Here is a 22,466-nt window from a genome sequence, read left to right on the forward strand (position 1 = left end):
TATGAACTTGATAAAATCACCAGGTTATTTTAATTTTTAATTTTTCAAAGTATGCTATTAGCTCTTATTTCCTTTTGCCCTCCCATTTAAAAACAAAACAAAACAACAACAACAACAAAGGACTGAAATGGGTTCTTGTGTTCCCATTTTATGAATGAGGAAATAGGCCTGGTTGCAACTTCTCTACCCTGACTTTTCTGCAATCCAGAGATCTTGACCATCAGCAAATTTCACTTCTCTTCTAAGCAGTGGAACATGACTTGTTGATGTCGTGCATGATCCCCAGCTCCTGATTTATTTCTGCCCTTTAATGCTGGAGTAATTTCTAGTTGATACAGGGAAGCAGTGAGAGTTTTGTAAGCAGCCCACCTTGTGGTCTTAGGACTCTCTGTGGTTAAACTGATCCAGAAGTTTGAAAGGGAAATGGCAATGAGCATGCGTGTGAAAGTTGGCAGGCTGGCTGGCTGGTTGGCCATGGATGCAAAGGCCCTTCACCAGAGCGGGCACTTGGCCCACTTCCTGGGCCTTGCTGGTGTTCTTGGAGGTGGCTAGCAAGTGAATGTGGATTTTCAAATCAGCTGAGCTTTGCAGAGCTCCTCCCCTCTTACCTGCGTATGTCTGCAGGAAGTAACTCACGCTACAAGTAGTGACAGGGAAGCTTTGTCCTGAACTTTCTGGCAAGCCACTGAAGCTGACAGGTTTGGGGTCTCCTGGAGATTAATGTCTTGGCTGCAATATTCTTAGACTCTTTGTGGTGAGAGGCTAGATGTTTGTTTTAAAAATTTAATCTCACATAGGCTGAAATTCACTAAAAAATAATGATAATAAAAATGAAAATATGGAAAATGAAAGCCCATTCTCTTGTTAGGCTCCTCAGACATTGGTCACTGATCCAGGTGCCTTGAAAAGTTTCTAAACTCTGACTTGCATTCTGTACTTATCTTTTACAGACAATCACAGATAGTGTGTGGCTGGCTGGCTGGCTCTGGTTGCAGACTGCACTGTATCCTGTCATTTCTGGGCATAAGGTGAGTATGTTTTCACTGAGATTTAGAAAACCAGTTAAAAGTGCATTTGAAACAAAAACTTGTGACAGAGTGTTTGCAGATGGCCCCAAGCTCCTGTGGAAAAGCTAGAATCCCTCACCCTGGACCAGGCCCTCTGCCTCCATCTGGTTCTTTCCCTTCCTCCTTTAATAGGCATATTTGCGATTCCAAACCAAAAAAAACAATACTACAGAAAAAATTCTAGTCGGGTGTGGTAGTACACGCCCAGTGGCTCAGGAGCCTGAGGCAGGAGGATCACAAGTTCAAAGCCAGCCTCAGCAACAGTGAGTTGCTAAGCAAATCAGTGAGATCCTGTCTCTAAGTAAAATACAAAATAGGGCTGGGGATGTGACTCAGTGGTCGAGTGCCCCTGAGTTCAATCCCCAGTACCTACCCCCCCCACAAAAAAAACCTCTTTATTATGGAAAATTTGAAACATGCACAAAATTAGCCAGAAGAGATTATTGAATCTTAAATATCTCTAATTCATTGCTATCATAATAACAAAGCTATACAAAATGAAAGCAAACTGTCTTATGAGACAGTGTCCCCAGTGTCCCTTTCACATGTTGCTCTGCATTTCCTGTGAGTTGGTGGATGGATCTAGAAATATGGTCAGATTCAGACATAGACTTCGTGGCAAGGGTATTTTATATGTGACGTGCCTTCCATTGTTCATACTCCTGCTGCGACGGTAAGGAGCAGGCCTTTGGTCTTAGTTGTTCCCTATGTGTCACTTCTCCTGAAATCATATTTGGTGCAGTCCAAGCAGACACTCGCCCATATCTTTTCCTGCTGGTTCCTGGCACACCTTGTCTTGAGATCACCATGGTTGCTATGGAGAGTTGGTTGTGGGGTGGCATAGCAGCATCAGGGACCCTGGAGAGGGTCCTGGGGAGACAGATGATGGAGCCCAGTCCAGCTGGTGTCCATGGGGTAGACAGAAATGGGAGAATTCAGTAGCGCTTTTGTGACCTTATAAGAGAAGTCACTGTGCCTCTCTGCCTCACATTCCAAGTCTCTCTCTCCTATCTGGGAATGGGCAGTGCATTTTTATGCACCACTCATGTGGCATGTGTTTATTGAGTGCCTGCTGTGTGCCTCACTCTGGGAGTTGCACTGTACCCCAAATACTGTGTGTAAGGAAAGGAACCTGGCTGGAAGGGCAACTCTGGATGGACCCTGCTGAGCAGGAATTTGGTGACTTATGGCCACCAGATGCCTATTTTTGTCAGCTTTTTTTTTGTGTTGCTATGACCAAAAGACCTGACAAGAACAATTTTAGAGGAAGAAAAGTTTATTTAGGGTTCATGATCTCAGAGATCTCAGTCCATAGATGGCCATATCATTGCTCTGGTCTCGAGTGAGTCCTGACATCATGGTGGAAGGGTGTGGTGGAGGAAAGCAGCTCAGGACTTGGCAACAAGGAAACAGAGAGAGAGCTCCACTCACCAAGACAGAATATATGCCCCCACGGTACAGCCCCAATGACCTACCTCTTCCAGCCACATCCTACCTGCCTACAGTTACCACCCAGTTAATCTTTATTGGTATTAATGCACTGGTTAAGTTACAGCTCTCATAACTCAGTCACACAAGATCTTTTGGGGGATACCTCATAGCAAAACCATCACACAATCTTGTGGTGACCTCTGGCTCCTGTGCTGAACCTGGTGTAGGGAGGGTGTTCAGCACCCTTGACGGAGGAAAAGAGGTTGGTTTTCCTCCCATCTTCACCTTACTCCTGTGTTACTATATACCAGCCAGGATACTGTATTCAACTGACTTCCCCTCAACTGGCTCTAGTGAAAGCTCTGTGTCCCCACTTTCATCCAAGGCCCTCTGCTGTGTGGCCCACGTATCCAGGCAGCCCAGAGCAAGGGCACATCTGAAGGACCCTATCCTTGGGGGCCAGCCTGAGTCTCCTACTTCATCTATCAGAATCATGACTCTTTGAGGGGACCTGAGGAAATTGAGTCACCCTAACAGCAACCTCAGCTGTGCCCTGCCTCCTAAACACACCTGGGACACTCATTTTGAAGCTACAGATGTGTCCATGAGGGGAAAAACTACAGGTGACCCAAGAAACTGTCCCTGTGGTAGGGCAGCCCAGGCTCCACTCTGGTGTTAGGACTTTAGGTTTTCTCACCTTGCTCTCTGCTTTTGATAGAGCCCACTACAGAGGTTTGAGAAAGGGGTGAGACCAGCTGGAGAACAGGGGTGTTACAGAGGACACTTTCTGGAATGCAGAATACAAGGACCCATGGCCCAGGGAGGCACTGAGGGGCAGCAGAGGGGAGGGGGGGAGGGCTGCCTCAAGTCTCAGGAGTCACAAGCATTGGCATTGCCCTGCGAGGCTGTCGGCCACATGTTACCAATGGGAAATCCTGCTCTGGTCACACCACAAGGCCCCACAGAGCTGGGAGGACAGCTTGGCCTTCCATTTGGCATCAGACTAGAGGACTTTCAGTGGTGAGGGGTTTCCTCAGCAGCCTGTGTCCTGCTCTGTCCCATCTCAGCAGCTTCACCAAATGCCCTCTGTGCAATTAGCAGGGATGAGAAGCTGGGTACTGGGGCAGAGCAGGGTGGCCAGGTCTTCACGGCTCAGGAGTCTTCTCTGAAGAGCAAGCAATTAGCTTTTTCGGGAGAAGAGGAGAATTTCCAATGGGGTTGTTTTTATATATCAATATGTGGGAGATGAAATCCCTAGGAAGAAAAGCCTGCTTTTTGAAGAAGAGATGATTCTACTAAAAAAAGAAAATATTTTAAATTGAGGTACAGTAGTCGTACAGTAAAGTGTGTGTTATGGTAGTTTTCATCTGTGTATGTGTCCAGATAGCTGCCATCATGTCAGCATCCAGAACATTCCCTGTGCCCCGCTCCCTGGTGCTCCTGTCCATCTTGGCACACACCTATGGGCTCAGCATCCCATCTTGGACTCCCCAGGACATTTGGTTACAGGCCTTAGGCAGACCTGTCCCCCACCTGTGTCCCTTCAGACAGCATTAGAATACAGCCTGAGGCCAGGCCCAGCAAACAGTGGGAGGCCAGGCCGCAGTACCCTGTCAGAGAGATGAAACTTCCACAGGTCACCTCACTGCTAATTAATTGAGGTTCCAGTAAATACAAAGCAGCTCCAGGAAGGAGGACAGCTTCCCAGGCCTTAGAGGGTCCTGAGGGAAGGGGTGAGTCAGGTGAGCACCAGTCCAGACATTGCCTGGAGGAGGGAGCAGCATGTGCCAATGCCCCAGTGGGGAAAGGGGTCTGAGCACCTGAGCTCAGAGAGCAAGCTGCCAGTGAGTGACGTGAGAGGTGGCAGGCTGAGCAGGAACCAGGCCAGGTGGGGTCTTAGAACCATAAGGACCTGGGGTCATGAGGAAGCTCATTCTGGCATCTTGGTGGGGGTGTTGGGTGGCCTTGGTTGGGGGTGGCAATGAGGTTTCTATGGGAGAAGGAGCAATGCCCAGTGTCATTTACTGGACTGTCACTAGCTCTCAGCTCAGGATTGATCTCAATAATCCTTCCCACCCTGGGCCACCATCCTACCACAGGGCTGGGCAGTAAGATGGTGGTGTCCTTGGGCAGGCCCTCTGAGGCTGCAGGAAAGCAGTCAACCCTCTGCCACTTCCTCAGTGCCCATAGCTCTGGTGTGGACACTTGGTGGCTTGAACCCTTTCCACATGCTGACCACAGCTTTTTGGCTTCCCTAATGTGGCTTCATTGGTCAGGCCTGTGGTGGGGTGGCTGCACTGTGACTTGACAGGGGGTGTAGATAGGAAACAAGCCCCAAAGGTCAAGTCCCTATCAGTCATGGGCTGATGGTGATGGCATGGGATGGAGACCCCAGCCAACACCTGTGTCTTTGGGGGTTCGAATGGAATAAGCCACCTGACACACTCAGCAGGACAGTTGCTCCAACTGTTCTGAGTTAGTCTGGTTTGATTCTGAGTCAACACCATGGTTTGCTTGGTGCAGTGGCACTCCATGATCAGATAGGTTCACTTACCTGAATGAGGCCCAGCCTAGTGTGGGAACCTCATCCGCCGTCTCTTGGTACCTAGTGGTGAACAGTTAGGTTATGTATAATTTTTTGTGGTATAGACTATGCTGGATGGACCCCTTGTGCTTGTTTTTCAGTTTTGCAGTGCTCTTTTCTGGTTAAACTCCTGAAAGTGGGAGTGTTGAGACAAAGGGGTGCATCTTTAAAAATCCAACATGTTCATTACCTTCCAGAAAGGTTTACATGCTCCCCAGTTGTGTCCAAAGCAGGATCATTATTTATCATTCAGCCTGAGCATCTCAAAGGCCAAAATAGATTCAGGCATCATTGGGCATGCAGACCCTGGCTGGAACTGCTCAGCCCATCTGAGTTCATTGTCTCTTCTTGGGTGACTGCCCGAAGCAAGGCAGGACTTTAGTGACCCAAAAGATGTGACCCTCATAAAGTACACTGCACTAGGCAGAAGCTAGGCAGGAAACATGCTCATGTGTGCACCCAAGAAATGAGTGGGAAGGAAGTGCTGTTAGGAGTCCTGTTCAGAATGTTCTTTCAGAAAGTTCCATCAGCACTGAAGCTGCACAATTCTGCAGACAGATTGTGCTTTGAGTGTGGAGCTCCTGAAACAGTGGGCAAGCATTTTATTCTGATTGTGGTTCTTTTGCATCTTAACTCCATCAAAATTATAAAAGCTTATGCAACTGGTCACATGTTCAGAATTGCAGGAAATGTCTTGTCATATAAGATAATCAGTGTTCTGACCACAACATTGGGCAGATTTTTCAAACCTGTTTTTATCTATTGATTTGAGAACTAGAAATGAGAATTCTTAGTTGAAACTACAAAGGACTATTTTGATGAAAGTTAACAGTAAAAAGAGCAGGGTGGGAAGCCTGTATTTGTTACTTCTCATTGTTTCTTCTCTGTACTTGACCCATACCATATCCATCACTGGCCTTGGGCTGGCAGTCTGAACTTGAAAAGTCTGACTTCCCAAACAGCCCATGCCACAGCAAAAAGGGGCCAGCACCCAGGCTGGCCTGCCAGATGGGTGGTAGAGCTTGGGGGGCTGCCCTGTGCTCCAGGAGGTGGGCGTATGTGGCATGAAAGTCTTATCTCCTGGACTGTGAGGTAGAACAGATAGAAATCTCTCCCTCAAGCAAGGTGGATGGACCAGGTCACATCCTCTCCTCTTGGCCAGCGCCCTAGACCAGGCTTAGCCAAAGTTGGTGCCAGAAAATAGGGTAGGTCCAGAGTCAGAAGGAAGACTTGGATTCCACCACATGCTTCAAATCCTGCCCACTGTAGACAGAACCCCTCCTTTTGCTCCAACCTAGATGAACACGCTTGCCTTCCTCATCTCTCTGGTCCTATTCCCACCCATCTCCCATACTGTTAATGCCAGGGGGTTCCTCCCCTGTCTGGACAGCTCTTGGAAGTGGGAAGGGTTACTTCCCTGTAGCTCCTACCCTCGGTCACCAGTATGTCCATCCATCCAGTCTGGGAGCCTGATAGGGCACTGTTCTGGGGGTTCAGGGGTCCTTGCCCTCCAAGAATTCCCTTTGGGTAGCAGCCCTCCATTTTGGCCCCATTACCCTTCCACCTTATTCCCATTACAGTGATGAGCCTTGCCCCAGGCTGCAGACCCACTGAGAGTAGAGCCTGAGTGACAGGTGCCTGTTTCCCCCAGCCCAAGGCCTGTCTTCTGAGGGGCTTGGTAAGTCTCAGGGGCAGGAAGTTCTCCCAGGCCTGGGAACCAGCCCTGCTGGGGGAGAAGAGGAAGGTTCACCCCAGCCCCTGCCTTGGTATGGGGAGGGGAGTAGGCAGGGGCTAGGTGCTACGCACCTCAGGGAGGTTAAGTGAGAGCCAGCGAGGGCCCCGGGGCTCCCATCTCCTTCCTTTAGCAGATCCCAGTCTGCGATTCTGAGCAAAGAGGCTGAGGCACCTAAGGGGATTTCCTCTAGCAGGAGTACAGACAGAAATGCCCCAATTTAGTCCCAACCTGGCTCATCCCATCCCTGCCCAAGGGCCGGAGAGATCTGTGGCTAGTCCCAAGCCAGACCCCAAACTCTCAGAACAATTAAAATTCCCCTTCATGTTAGAGGCTACTGGAGACTGTGGCATTTAGGAAGGTGTTTGAGGCAGAGCTGTGACAGGAGGTGGGGTCCTGGAATGCCAGCGGCAAAAGAGAGAAAATGACTGCTGCCACCCCCACCCCACAGGAGGGTCTGTCTTCACTTCTCCACAGTTGGCTCGGTGCCTCCTGGGGAAGCTGCCCATGTTGCTCTTAATCTTGTCAACTTTGATTATTACCCCATTTCAGACCTCTGTGCCTGTCACCTAGATTGAGATGCAGATGTCACCTGCGTAACAGGTGCAAATGGAAGCCCCTGGGTACATCTCCCTACTCCAGAAACTACTGTCCTCCAGTCTTAGTGCTTTTCTCTCTCATAATATGGAGGCACTTAACAATATCCAGGATTGAATTCCATGCTTTGGAGATTTTTTATTGTTGTTGTTTGTTTGGTAAAACATATGTAACATAAAATTTACCATTTTAATAATTTTTAAGAGTATACTTCAGTAGCATTAAGTATAGTCACACTAGCATACCCACTATCCATTTCCAATTAAAAAAAAAATCTGGTGGTGGGGTTTGCTGTGCTGAGGATCATACCCAGGACCTCACAACGTGCCAGGCAAGTGTTCTACTACCGAGCTACACTCCCAGCCCTCTAAAATGTTTTTGTCACTCTCCAAACAGAAGCACTGTTTCCATCAAACAGTATCTCCCTGTGCCTCTTTCCCCAGCTCCTACTAATCTCTAGTCCATTTGCTGTCTTTGAATTTGCTTTTGCTAGGCACCTTAAGTGAGTGGAATCCTATCATGTTAACCCTTTGGCATCCGGCATCAGGTTTTCAAGCTTCATCTATGCTGTGACTTGCATCAGAACTGCCTTCTCTTTTAAGGCTGAATAATATTCCATTGTGTGTATATGCCACGTCTTGTCTATCCACTCATCTGTTATGAGACAGTCTAGTTCTTTCTACCTTTTGGCCATTGTGATGAACACTGCTACAAACATTGATGCAGAAGTATCTGTTTGAGGCTTCTCTTTCAGTTCTTTGGTATATACATAGGAGTGGAATTGCTGGACCATGTGGTAATACTGTTTAATTTTTTGAGAAACTGCTAACTTGTCTTCCACAATGGCTGCTATATTTTACTCCTCACCAGCTGCTACCGCGCTCTAGTTCCTCCACCCCCTCGCCAGCCTCTGTTTTCCATTTTGCTTTTGTTTTTAGCCACACAAATGGATGTGAAGAGGTGTCCCATAGTGGTTTGGATTCATATTTCTGCAGAGACTGGTGGCACCGAACATCTTGTCATGTGTTCATTGACCATTTATGCATCATCTTTGGAGAAAGGTCTATTCAAGTCCTTTTCTATGTGAGTTGGTTGGTGGTGGTTGTTGGATTGTATGCATACTGGATCTGGTACCTTATCAGGCATGTATATGATTTGAAAATATTTTTTCCTATTAGGTGTACTGTTGATGGTGTCCCTTGATGCACAAGTTTTTAACTTTGAGGAAGTACAGTTTATTTTTTCTTTTTCTTTTTTTTTAATTGTTTTTTTAACTTTGAGGAAGTATGGGTTTTTTTTCCCTATAATTTCAATCTTACATCCAGGAAAGCAGCACCAAATCCAATGTCACAAAGAGTTTCTCTATTTTGTTTTTCACCTGGCTTCCATAATTTGAGATCTACTTTTAGGTATTTGATCTCTTTTGAGTTAATGTTTGTATATGGTAAAGGCAAGAGTTCAACTTCATGCTTTATCATGTGGCATTCTAGTTTTCCCAACACCATTTGTTGAAAAGACTCTCCCTTCCTCATGGAAAGATACTTTTGTGCTGTACCACATTCCCAGCCCCTTTTTATACTTTAGAGACAGGTCTTGCTAAGTTACTTAGGGCCTCTCTAAGTTGCTGAGCTGGATTTGAACTCATGATCCTCCTTCCTTGGTCTCCTGAGCCACTGGGATCCCAGGCATATACCACGGCTCCCAACTAAAAATTTTTATTTTTAAAGTCCAACGTTTTCTGATCACACATCTGACCACAGTGTTCTTGAGAACTGAAGTTAAGTCTGATTACTGTGGTTGATGAGGATTTTAAGTTCCAGCTCATGCTGTCCTGGGTGCATTCTGCCTGATGGAGCACTGCATCAAGATGCTTACTGTGGCCTAATTTTGCCTCACAGCCAGATGATTGCCACATCTCCTCTTGCACCTGCATGTACAAAGGCACCAACAGAGTTGACTGGCAGTGAGCAGCACAGGCTGTGTCCTGGGGTTTCATGGATTTTAATTAGATGTCTTAGAAACAAAGAAAAATGTATATAGATAGCTAAATCAAATTTAAGATGCAGGTCTTTGCCAGATGAAAAAGGTTTAAAGCCTTTAAAAGCATATGTCAGTAATGACCATTTAGTTCTATACAAATCAGTGACCTTCACTGCTAGTAACTGCTCACTTCTTGGTAGCTAGAGGGGCCCGCCTCTGTCACCAGAAACAAGGCTCTTCACTCATTATCAGGAGGGTGGACGACCCTAATTGTGCTTGAGCAGAGTTCTCAGGAGCAGGATATGACTTAGTGTTAACTACTGTGTCATCTTCTACCGTGATCTTACCCCACTGCTGCTGTGGCCACAGTGGTCTTATTTTCAAGGGGCTGTGGGTAGTTCACACATGTATGTGTGCATATGGCACACATACATGTGTGAACTATTAACTATCCCGATTAAGTTGGGATCAGCCATAGGTGTTCTCATTTGAAATAGCGTTTGGAAATAGGAACACTGTTATGTGCAGACATGTCTAGGTTTTCATTTAATAAATAAGAAAAATACGTGGTCACTAAAAAAAGTGTGTTATAAAAATATAAGAGATTTGTTGTTGGACAAAGCAACATTCTTTTTTCTCAATCACCGCACATCAGTTTCTTTAGAATCAAAAGTTCTGGACATATTTTGCAATCTGAAGACTATAATGTCATTTGTTACTTAGATGTGTGAAAACAAGTTTCTTTGGAGGAAAAAGTTTGCATTTGCAAGTGTTCTGTGGAATTGGTTATTTTAAAAAAATATATACTTATTTTTCAGTTGCAATACCTTTATTTTATTTTTATAAATAAGGATCAAAGGATCAAACCCAGGTCCTCAAATGTGCTAGGCAAGTGCTCTACCACTGAGCCACAACCTCAGCACCGAGGAATTGGTTATTTTTATTGTTATCAATGTAATTGTTTTTAAGTGTTCAGTGTCTTTGTTGCAATATGAAATGTATTAAAACATCCATGTTCTATTAAAAAACAATCGGTTGACCATCTATGCAAGGGTTTAATTCTGGCTCTCTATTCCATTAGTCTGAATGTCTGTCTTTATGCCGCTAGCATGCTGTTTTGGTTACTGTAGCTTTGTGGTAATTTGGGAAGTCAGGAATTGTGAATCCTTTAGCTTTTTCTATTTCAAGGTTTCCTTGTTTGTTTTGCTGTTGGAGGTTTCTTGAGATTCCATAAAAATTTAGGATGAGCTTTTCTACTGCAAAAAAATGCTACTGGAATTTTGATAGAAATTGTGTTAAATCTGTGTGTCATGTCACCTTGGGTTGTATTGTCATCATGAGCATATTAACTCCTCCAGTCCACAATCATAGAATGTCTTGCTTTTTTTATGTTGTCCTTAAATTTTTCAGCAACATTTTGTAGTTTTCAATGCATAAGTCTTTTAACACCTTGGTTAAGTTTATTCTCTATTCCTAATATTTTTTTCTTTTTGATGCTATTATAAATGGCATTTCTTTTCAGATTTTTCATTGTTAGTATAGAGAAATGCAATTAATTAATTTTTGTGTTTATTTTTGTATCCTACAACTTTGCTGAACTTCTCTAATAGCTCTAATGAATTTATTTTGTTTTCTGTGTATAATTTTTCTGTTTTCTACATAGAAGATCATGTCATCTGCAAACAGATACAATTTTACATCTTTCTTTTCAACTTGGTTTCCCTCCCCTCCCCCCCCCCTTTAATTGCTGTGGCTGGAACTTCCAATATTATATTGAATACAAATAGCAAAAACAAGCATCCTTGTCTGGTTCCTGATCTTAGAGGAAAATCTTTCCCTCTTTCACCATTGAGTATGATGTTAGCTGTGTGTTTTTTCCATATATGACCTTTGTTGTGTTGAGGAAGTTTCCCCTTATTCCTTCTTTGGGTGTTTTAATTATTCAAGGGTGTTAATTTTATCGCATGATTTTTCTTTCATTCAGTTAATGTGTATTTCATGGAATAATTTTTGTATGTTGAAGCATCTTTGCACTCTAGGAACAAAACCCACTTGGTCATGGTGTAGAATCCTTTTAACATATTGCTGAAATTAATTTGTTAGTGTTTTGTTGAGACTCTTTACTCTTCATAAGAGAGCTTGGCCTGTAGTTTTCTTGCAGTGTCTGCCTGATAGCTCAGTACTGCTGGCTTCAGAATTAGGAAGTTTCCCTTCCTCTTCAATATTTTGGAAGTGTTAGATAGGGGTTGTTGTTAATTCTTTAAGTGTTGGTAGAGTTCACCATGAAGATATCTGGTCCAGAGCTTTTCTTTGATGGAAGGTTTTGGTTACTGATTCTATCTCCTTACTGATTATAAGTTTTTTCAGATATTCTGTTTCTTCATGATTCAGTTTTGGTAGGTTGTTTCTGAAAATTAGTCTATTTCTTCTAGATTATCCAATTTATTGGTATACTATTGATTATAATACTCTTATAATCTTTTTTATATCTGTAAAGTCAGTAGTGATATCCATACTGTCATTTCTGAGTTTGCTGATTTTGAACGCACTACTAATGTGAATCTCTTTAAGTCTTTTTTCTTAGTCTTTTCTTCCTTAGGTACAAGTTTATCAATTATGTTGTTTTCTGAAGAATGACTTTTGTCTTAATTGATTTTATTTATTGTTTTTCTACTTTTATTTATCTCTAATCTATATTTCCTTCCTGCTGCTAGCTTTTGGTTTAGTTTTTTTTTTTCTGTTTCTTTGAAGTATAAAGTTAAGCTTTTATTTCAGATCTTTCTCTATTTTAATCTATGCAATTACAGCTATAAATTTCCCTCAGTGCTGCTTCCATTGTGTATCTTAAGTTTTGGTATTTTGTGTTTTTCATTTGTCTTGTTGTGTTTCTAATTTTTGTGATTTCTTCTTTGACTCATAAATTGCTTTAAAACTTTTTAAAAATTTCTACCTGTTTGTGAATTTTCCTGTTTTCCTTCTGTTATCGATTTCTAGTCTCATTCCACTATGATCTAAAAAGATTCTTGGTTGATTTGTCTTTTTAAATTTATTAAGACTTGTTTTACTGCCTAACATGTAATCTTCTAGGAGATTCTTCCATGCTCCCTTGAGGGAAAATGTGTATTCTATTGTTGGTTTGGATGTTCTGTAATTATGTGTTAGGTTCCATTGGTTTATGGTGTTATTTACATCTTCTATTTCCTTTTTGATGTATCATTATTGAAATCTGAGTATTGGAAACATTATTATTATAGAACTGTCTGTTTCTCCTTTCAACATCTCAGTGTTTGCTTTATATATTTTGGGGCTCTGATGTGTGGTTCATATATTAATTTCATGCTTTAAATTTTCTTACATCAATTCAGGCCACAACCTTCTTTATATTCTGAGTATATTTTTAGATTTCCACTATGTTGACGTGAGATGCTATGGTTCCTTCCCTGCTGTGAGGTATTTCTTTGTACAACTATATAACTGCAGCTTTTTCAATGTGCTGTCTCCCTCCATAAACGTCTTTTTGTTTTGTTTGTTGTTTTGTTTTTTTTTAAACTGATGCTGGGGATTGAACCCAGGGCCTTATGCACGCTGAGCAAGCACTCTACCATTGAGCTACACCCCCCCAGATGTCCATATACCTTTTGAAATCAGCATGTCAGGTTACACACACACACACACACACACACACACACACACACACACCCTATTAAGATTTTATTAGCATTGTATTGGGTCTAATTGACATAATATCAATATTGGGTCTTCCCATTCGTGGGATCTCATTCTGTTTATTTAAGTCATCTTTAATTTTTCTCAGTGTTTTGCAGTTTTCTGTTTATAGGTCTTGCACCAATTTTGTTAAATTTACTTCTGTTTCGTATTTCTGGATGCTCTTCTAAGTGTGTTTTGTCTCTTTGGTTGTTCATGGAGGGAGGGATCAATCTCCCACCAACCAAAATTGGTTTGCTGTTGATTCTGATGATGCCACATACATACAGCAAAAGGATGTTAGGAGGTTTGTGCTCACACAGTGGACTTCATGAGGCGAGCAGTACAGGCACCCAGGCCAGCGCAGATGGCTTGAGCAGAGGGAGGAACAAGTGTTCCTGGATTCTATGGTAGCCACAGTTTGGGGCCAAAGTAAAGACACCTGTATGCAGAAGGAATGGGGTAATTTGAACTGCCACACTCATACATGGGGCAGGAATGCCAGGCGAGAATTGCGGGGGTGCATAGGCATGGGAGTTGTCAGTGGTCAGACATCAAAAATGGGGTCAGACTCTTTATTACAGTTTTTAGAAGAGTTAAATTTTTTAGAGCAGTTTCACAGCAAAATCAAAAGGAAGAGACAGAGTTCCCATAGAGCCCTCACACATGAATAATCCCTCCCCCATTTTCACCTTTCCTCTCCAGAATGGTGCATTCATTACGGGTGACAGATCAGCACTGATGTGCATGATCATAGAGATGTACGTGATTTATACTAGGGTCCCTGGTAGTGGTGTGCATCCTATGTCACTATGTGTAGTGATATCTCTGTGTATGGGATAGAGCAGTTTCACTGCCCTAAATCTTCTCTCTGCCCTTCCCCTCATCTCCACCTTTCTCCCTCAAACCCCTGGCAACCACCCATCTTTTTACTGTCCCCATGGTTTTGCCTTTGCTAGAATGTTGTATTGTCAGAATCATACAGCCATGTCTTTTCACATGGGCTTCTTTCACTTAGGTAACCTGCATTTAAGTTTTCTTTGTGCCCTCTCATGACTTCAGGGGTCATTTCTTTTTAGCGGTGAGTAATTTGCCATTGTCTGGATGCACCAGTTTGTTTATCCATTCACCTGCTGAAGGACACCCTGGTTGCTTCCAAGTTTGGACAATTATTAATAAAGCTGCTGTAAACATCCATGTGTAGGTTTGTGTGTGAATGTGTGTTCAGCTCCTGTGTGTAAATACCAAGGAACGCAATTGCTGGGTTATTTGGGAAGAGTATATTTAGTTTTATAAGAAATTGCCAAGCTATCTTCCAAAGTGGGTAGTACATTTTGCATTTTCTCCAGCAATGAGTGAGAATTTCTGTTGCTGTATATATTTGCCAGAAGTTAATGGCATTGGGGTTCTAGATTTTTGACCATTCTAATAGGTATGTAGTGGTACTACTTTTCTTTTTCTTCTTTTTTCTTTTTTTTTTTGCACTTGGGACTGAACCCACGGGTGCTTAACCACTGAGCCACATCCTCAGCTCTTTTTATTTTTTGAGACAGGGTCTCCCTAAGTTGCTGAGGATAGCCTTGAACTTGCGATGCTCCCATCTTGGCCCCCTGAGTCTCTGGGATTACAGGCATGTGTCCCCATGCCCAGTGTTAGTGGTATTTCATTCTTGTTTTAATTTTCATTTCCCTGATGACCTATGATGTTAAAGCATCTTTTCTTATGCTTGTTTGCCACCTGTATATCATCTTTGGTGGGGTATCTATCAAGGACTTTGGCCTGCTTTTAATAGGGTTGTTGTTAAAAGGCTGGGGAATGTGGAATATGGCTCAGTGGTAAAACACCCCTGCATTCAATTCCCAGTATCTCCTGAGAAAAAAATGTATTTGTATATTTTGGATAATAGTTCTCTATCACATAGGAATTCTGCAAATATTTTAGTCCAGTCATTGACTTGTCTTCTCAATTCTTGACAGTATCTCTGCCGAGTACAATATTTTTATTTTAATGAAGTTGGGTTTATCAGTTTTCCTGTAATGGATTTTGCCTTTGGTGTCCTATCTGAAAAGCCCTTGTGAAACCCAAGGACATCTAGATTTTCTCCTGTTATCTTCTAGGGGTTTTATGTTTTGTATTTTATGTTGTACATTTAGATCTGTGATCCATCTTGAATTAATTGCTGTAAAGGAAGAAGAAGATCCACGTCTAGATTGATGTGTGGGGCCTTGGCTGTCCAAGGCCAGCTGACTGTATTTTTGTGGTGTACACAGAATGTATACCCCATAGCTACGCCCCAGTTCCCACCTCCTCCAGCCACATCCTACCACTTCAGTTAATCCCATCAGGGATCAATTCACTGATTGATTGGGTTAAGACCCTTACAACCCAATCATTTCTCCTCTGAACCTTGTTGCATTGTCTCACATGTGACCTTAAGGGGGATACCTCACATCCAAACCATAACAGCAATAAAGTATGATATTCATTTTATTTATGGGGTTTTGTAGATATTCTTTATCATGTTGAAGCTCCCTGCCCATTCCTACTTCACTGAGCTTTTTCATGTCAGATGCTTTTTCTGCATCTATGGTTATGATGTGAATTTTCTTCTTTAGCCTCTTGGTGTCATGGGTTACTTTAATTGCTTTTCAAATAGTGAGCCAGCCTTATGTACATAGGACAAATCCCCACTTGACTATGATGTTTAGTTCTTTTTATGTATATTTTATTGAGGTTTTTTTAATTTATGTTCGTGAGAGATACTGGTCTATAGTTATATTTTTGTCTGGTTTTGGTAGTAGGGTGATGCTGGCTTCGTAGAATGAATTAGGAAATGAAAGCAGAATGACTATCTTACGAAGAAAGATGGAGAATTGGTCTACTTTTACCCTTAAATGTTTGGTAGAAGTCGCCTGAGAGCCCCTGTGGGTGTGATACTTTCTGGTTGAAATGTTAACTATTGATTCCATTTCTTTAATAGACATTGTCTTATTCAAAGCATATTTGTTTGCCTTTCAAGAAATTGGCCATTTGATCTAGATTATCTCCTTTATGTTAAAAGATGTATTCACTGGGGGTACACAGAATCTTTTAGGTGTATTTTTCAATTTAGTAAGCTAGAGTTTTGGTGGGGGGAGTTGTTTTTTCTTTTAGCCCTTGGCTACTGTTCCATTGCCTTCTGGATTGCATGTTTTCTGACAAGAAGCTTGCTGTCATTCTTACATAAAGTCCTCTGTTTTCATCTGGCTACTTTGATGGGTTCTCTCTTTATTTTGGAGTTTTAGCAGTTCAACTCTGACGTCTTCGGAGGCATTTTTTCTTTGTGTTAATGGGATGCTTTGTTCTTGGGATGCTTAAAGATTCTGGAATCTATGTTTGTCTTGCACTCATTTTGAAAAAGTCTCATCAGTTTCTTCAAATATTTTTTTTCTGGTTAGATGTACATGACAGTAGAGTGTACTTTGACATGTTATACATACATGGAGTTTAACTTATTCTGATTATGTATAACCACAAGAATGGGATCCTAATGTGGCATTTCAAAGGTCATGTATTCACCTATGAACATATGAAAGTTATGTCCAATTCATTCTACTGTCTTTCCTATTCCCATCCCCACTTCCCTTTGTCTAATCCAATGAACCTCTATTCTTCCCTCTCCCTCCTTCATTGTGTGTTAACATCCGCATATCAGAACATTCTGCCTTTGGTTTTTGGGGATTGGAAAATATCACTTAGCATGATAGTCTCCCGATCCATCCATTTACTGCAAAAGTCATAAAGCAGTCATTCTTTTTTTATGGCTAATTTTCCAGTGTGTGCATTTATGTGTATACATATATACATACCACATATGTGTGTATATGTATATGTATGTGTATGTATGTTATTTATGTGTGTATATGTGCGTGTGTGTGTGTGTGTGTGTGTGTGTATATTCCACATTTTATTATCCATTTGTCTGTTGAAGGACACCTAGGTTGGTTCCACAGCTTAGCTATTGTGAATTGAGCTGCTATAAACATTGATGTGGCTGTGTCACTGTAGTATACTGATTTCATAAGTCCTTTGGGTATATACCAAGGGATGGGGTAACTGGGTCAAATTGTGGTTCCATTTCAAGTTTTCTGAGGAATCTTTATACTGCTTTCCAGAGTGGTTGCAACAATTTGCAATCCCACCAGAAATACTATGAGTGTACTTCTCCCCACATCCTCGCCAACATTTATTGTTACTTGTATTCTTGATAATTGACATTCTGACTAGAGCAAGATGGAATCTCAGTGTAGTTTTAATTTGCATTTCTGTAATTGCTAGAGATTTTGAACATTTTTCATATATTGACCCATTTGTATTTCTTCTGTGAAGTGGCTGTTCAGTTCCTTTTGCCCATTTATTGATTGGGTTATTTATTTATTGTTGTTGTTTTTTTTATATGTATCCTACAGATTCATTCTGTATCTGAGGTGGAGGTGGCAAAGATTTTTCTCCCATTCTGTAGACTCGCTCTTCATGTTCTTGATTGTTTCCTTTGCTGTGAAAAAGCCTTTTAGTTTTATATTACCCCATTTATAGATTCTTCACTTTACTTCTTGTGCTTTAGGAGTCTTATTGAGGAAGTTGGTTCCTAAGCCAATATGATAGATAGTTGGGTCTACATTTTCTTCTAGTAGGCTCAGGGTCTCTGGTCTAATGCCTAGATCCTTGATCCACTTAGAGTTGAGTTTTGTGCAGGGTGAGAGATAGGGGTCTAATTTCATTTTATTAAGTATGGATTTCCAGTTCTCCCAGCACCATTTGTTGAACAGGCTATATTTCCTCATTTTATGTATATATACATATATATATAAATCACCTTTGTCTAGTATGAGATAACTGTGTTTATGTGGGTTTGTCTCTGTTTTCTATTCTCTTCCATTTGTATATCATTTTTCAAATATTTTGTCTCCCTTTTGTGGTGCTGGGTAAGCACTCTACCACTGAGCTACACCTGCAGCCCCCCTTGTTTTCCCTCCTCTCCTTCTACCCCTCTTGGATCCCAGTTATCCATACTTCAGATGGTTTGATATTGTCCTTAAGCTTCAGCTGTTCTGCTCTCCCCCTTTCCCTCTTCTGTTTACCTTCAGGTTCACTGACTATTTATCTCCAGTATTATATTTTTTCTTGAATTTCTGTATAGTTGCCAATGTTTTGCTCAATTCTGTTCAATATGTTGCCCACCCTTTTTACTAATCTTTTATAATGTTCATCTTGGTTCTTTTAATGTCTGATGGTTGTAATATCCAGTGGGTCATCCTTTGGTCTGGTTTTGTTGACTGTTTTCTCTCTTGACAAGGAGTCATTTATCTTTTAAAAACTTTGTATGGAATACTAGCCTCACATGTTCAGGACAGTGGAGGCTGAGATGGATGGTTTTCCTACTTTTTATTCCATCAGGTTGTTAGTTGGGAGCTGAGCGGTGGGTGCTGCTCTGAGGGGGCCTAGAGGCTCTTCTCAGTGTGTCTGCTTCAGACAGGACTGTGAGGAGCCCCTGCCGTCTTCCTCCTGTGCCTTGGCACAGAGAAGAGAAAGGAGGAGTCTTCTCTGTATTCTTAACCTGCCTCTAGTGCTAGGCTGTATTTATGAGGTACAGGGTTCAAGGTAGGGCTTATCAGAATTTTCTTGGGGGTTCCCAGTTCTCGTAACTAGGTCAATTTCTGTATTGGGAAGACACATTGGGCCTGTACCTTATGGGTGGGTTTTCTCCAGTGTTGTTATTGGAGGTTGTGAAGGCACACTCTGATTCTTTTCTACTGAGCATGTTGGGGGTTTGAGTTTAACATTGTTGTGGAAGAGACCCTGCAAATACTATTGCAGTTTCACTGTCAAAATTCCAGTAGTATGCTACAGAGTGATCTTTTAAGAGTGTCTCTCTGACCCTGTCCCCTTCTTAAAACCTCTCTGGTGCTCCTGTGGTCCCTCAAGTCAAAGGCTATGAGCTCCACAGTCTGGGGGCCCTTCCTTCCATTACTTATGCCTTGTTCTCCTCCCTGGCTCCAGAACATCAGTTTTGGAAGCAGATTTTTTTCCTCTATCACTAGAGGAAAAAATACCATGCCTGGTACCTGGTAGGGGTTCAGCAACTGTCTCCAGTGAACGAGTGTAGGTGCCTTTGCTTTCCCACCCTGGAAAGCTCTTTCTTCTGCCTTCCAGTAGACAGATTTTTGGCCTCCTGGTTCATGCACAATGTTACAGGAAAATCTTTCCAGGGCACCTCTGCTGCTGCCCAAGCCCTGTGATCGTCGGTCCTGGCTGGCATACTTCGATATGGAATTTTTTGCTCCTTCTCAGTTGCCCTTAGAAGTGACTATGGGTGACTGCTGGCCCCAACCAATGCAGAGCAGGCCTTTGGTGACCTTCCAGTGGACTTTTGCTGTCCCAATATGGCCACCCCAGCTTTGGTCTGATTTTTGCACATGCTCGCAGATTAGGATGCTTAATGCCCCTTTTCTTGTCCTAGGAAAAGTGGATTATCCCATTCCCCTCCGTGGACAGGAAGACTTGAGCTGAAATATGTGGCGTATCCTTCAAGGCCGGAGCCAAGGGTGCTTGGGCCATCGGGGAGTCCTGGCAAGGGCAACCCTGGGGCAGCCAGGGCCCCCGGGTAGCAGAGCCCGGACTAGCGCTGGTTCGCAGATTGGGGATGAACACAGCTACGTGGTGGTGGGTGCGGGCTCCGCGGGCTGTGTGCTGGCCAATCGGCTCACCGAGGACCCTGCAGAGCGGGTGCTGCTGCTGGAGGCAGGGCCCAAGGACTTGCTGGCTGGGAGCAAGCGGCTCCTATGGAAGATCCACATGCCCGCAGCCCTCGTGGACAACCTGTGTGATGACAAGTATAACTGGTCCTACCACACAGAGCCGCAGCCGGCCATGGACAGGCGTGCACTGTACTGGCCACGTGGCCGCGTCTGGGGTGGCTCATCATCCCTCAATGCCATGGTCTACATCCGTGGGCACGCTGAAGACTACGACCGCTGGCAGAGCCAAGGTGCTGAAGGCTGGGACTATGAACACTGCCTGCCCTACTTCCGCAGGGCACAGGGCCACGAGCTGGGTGCCAGCCAGTACCGTGGCGGTGATGGCCCACTGCGTGTGTCCAGAGGCAAGACAGGCCACCCGCTGCACCTGGCATTCCTGCAGGCGGCACAGCAGGCCGGCTACCCGCTCACCGACGACATGAACGGCTTCCAGCAGGAGGGCTTCGGCTGGATGGATATGACCATCCACGAAGGTAGCGTGGGTCCCTGCTGTCCTCACATCCTAAACTGTACTCTATCACGGCCCATTCCCTCTAGCCCTATTGGGATCAGTAAGTGTGGTAAAATGGTATTGGAGGAAAGTAGATGATACACTGGCCCCCAGATGCTACAGAATGTACCCCAATACCAGAGACATGGCATCACTTTGGCCCTGGTGGTGTGGACAAGGGATAATGGGCTTCTTGGACCAAGAGCTCAGAGTTTTCGAGAAGAGGAAATTAAGGCGCAGAGAGGCAGTCAGGAGCACATGGCCCTCTTCGGTGGCACCCTCTTTCATAAACTGGGATACTGACCCAGAGGTGTGTAGGACAGAAGCAAGGCCAGGGCTCACCTCAGGGTCCTGACCCCTCTGTCATCCTGTTAGGGTAAAAGATGGTTTTCCACCTGTGCCCAGGGGACCTCGGGTAGATGTCGACTTGGGCAGGGCTTCAGGGCTCAAACTTACTTTGAAGACAGGACTTGCATAGTCAGAGGCAGGACATATTCACCATTTCCCCAGCCTTCCAGAAGTGTCAGCGAAAGAACAGGGGCTATACTTTGATCTTGCTCTGTCCTGCAGGCAAGCGCTGGAGTGCAGCCTGTGCCTACCTGCACCCGGCACTGAACCGCCCCAACCTCAGGGCTGAAGTCCAGACGCTTGTGAGCAGGGTGCTGTTTGAAGGCACCCGTGCTGTGGGTGTGGAATACATCAAGAATGGCCAGAGCCACCGGGTGAGTGAACTACAGCAGGGCCCCTGTTAGCTCAGAGCACAGGAAGGGAATGTGCAGCCTGGGCAGAAGTCATGCCCTCCTCCCCAGCCACATGCTCTTGTCCCTCTGATGAGTGACAGAAGAGATGGATTGTCCTCTGCCTCATGGGGAGGCTGTGGCTGGTAGAGAGGAGGAAGATCCTCTGGTACCAGTATGCCATGCCCACCTCAGGTTTATGCTAGAGGTTTTAAAACCCATAAATGAGATTGAATGCTGTGCTGCTGCAGTGTGCTTTTCTCCACTTACCAGGTTGGTTTGGCTCCATGCATGCATGCTTTTACTACTTGAGTGACTGTTTTCATTCACCTCATTTAAATGCCCCCGTTTGCTTTATTTTTTTGCTACTTGGGACGGAACCCAAGGACTTGAGCACACTAGTTGCTATATCAGAGCCCTTGAGATAGAACCCAGCCTCCACAACTCTGATCCTAAGCTGTGATTGTCAGCCTAATCTGTTTTTAAGGCCACTGTTACAGAATGTTCTAGAGCTAGGTCCATGATTTGAACATACCCTGAATGCACATGCAGGTTACTTTCAAATGGTGACACGGTGCACTCCCCCTTTATTCCTGGGCCTGTGAGCAGGATCTCCAGGGTGGTGACGGCAGCATCCTCATGCCCAACATGAGCACATCCCAAGGCCATGTTCTTGTGGCTCTGGAGTGAGGTGCTGGTCTGTGAGCTGCGAGAATAGCTGGCTCTCAGGAGATATGACTGGGTGGTTCTTTGCCTCTTCCAGGCTTATGCCAGCAAGGAGGTGATCCTGAGTGGGGGTGCCATCAACTCTCCACAGCTGCTCATGCTTTCAGGCATTGGGAATGCAGATGACCTCAAGAGACTGGGCATCCCTGTGGTGTGCCACCTGCCTGGTGAGCCCCTCCCCCCCCTGCCGCCTTACTACTTCCAGAAACTGACACATCTTTCCCATAAGCCCAAGGGTCTCCAGGTTGCCCTGGACATTCTTGACCCTGGGCATGGATCCGTAGCCAGCCCCTCCCACTTGGACAAGGCAGGAGTTGCAGGAAGGGTGGCTGAGACACAGGGGCCAGACAGGAGCTGGCTTAGAAGATAAGTGAAAGGGGGACAGGGTTCGAAGCCAGCTAAGCCTCCATGGTAGCCATTTTCCCTAACCACTCCCTCCCATTCTAGGAGTTGGCCAGAACCTGCAGGACCACCTGGAGATATACATCCAACAGGCCTGCACCCACCCCATCACCCTCCACTCAGCCCAGAAGCCCTTGAGGAAGATCTGCATTGGACTGGAATGGCTGTGGAGATTCACAGGTAGGCAGGTTCCTCTGTGACCTTGGTGGCTGTGGGCA

At 44.2% G+C, this 22,466-nt stretch overlaps 1 protein-coding gene across 3 annotated transcripts in view; it reads left to right on the forward strand.

The window, feature by feature from the left end:
• Positions 1 to 22,466, forward strand: part of Chdh (choline dehydrogenase) — a 32,105-nt gene that overhangs the window by 4,110 nt on the left and 5,529 nt on the right. For 2 of the 3 annotated variants that reach the window (XR_001504433.2, XM_015494426.2), the window contains exons 2-6: positions 951 to 1,028; positions 19,596 to 20,366; positions 20,954 to 21,105; positions 21,884 to 22,013; positions 22,294 to 22,428. Coding sequence is in view for 2 of the 3 variants with exons in the window: in XM_015494426.2 (XP_015349912.1) it covers positions 19,649 to 20,366; positions 20,954 to 21,105; positions 21,884 to 22,013; positions 22,294 to 22,428 (1,135 nt within the window). In the remaining variant the exon portion in view is untranslated. Of the gene's footprint in view, positions 1 to 950; positions 1,029 to 8,349; positions 8,495 to 19,595; positions 20,367 to 20,953; positions 21,106 to 21,883; positions 22,014 to 22,293; positions 22,429 to 22,466 lie in introns of all 3 variants that reach the window. The other variant, XM_048801130.1, reaches the window with a different exon arrangement.

This window comes from Marmota marmota, unplaced genomic scaffold (genome assembly GCF_001458135.2).
Source record: "Marmota marmota marmota unplaced genomic scaffold, marMar, whole genome shotgun sequence".
Classification (NCBI taxonomy): domain Eukaryota; kingdom Metazoa; phylum Chordata; class Mammalia; order Rodentia; family Sciuridae; genus Marmota; species Marmota marmota.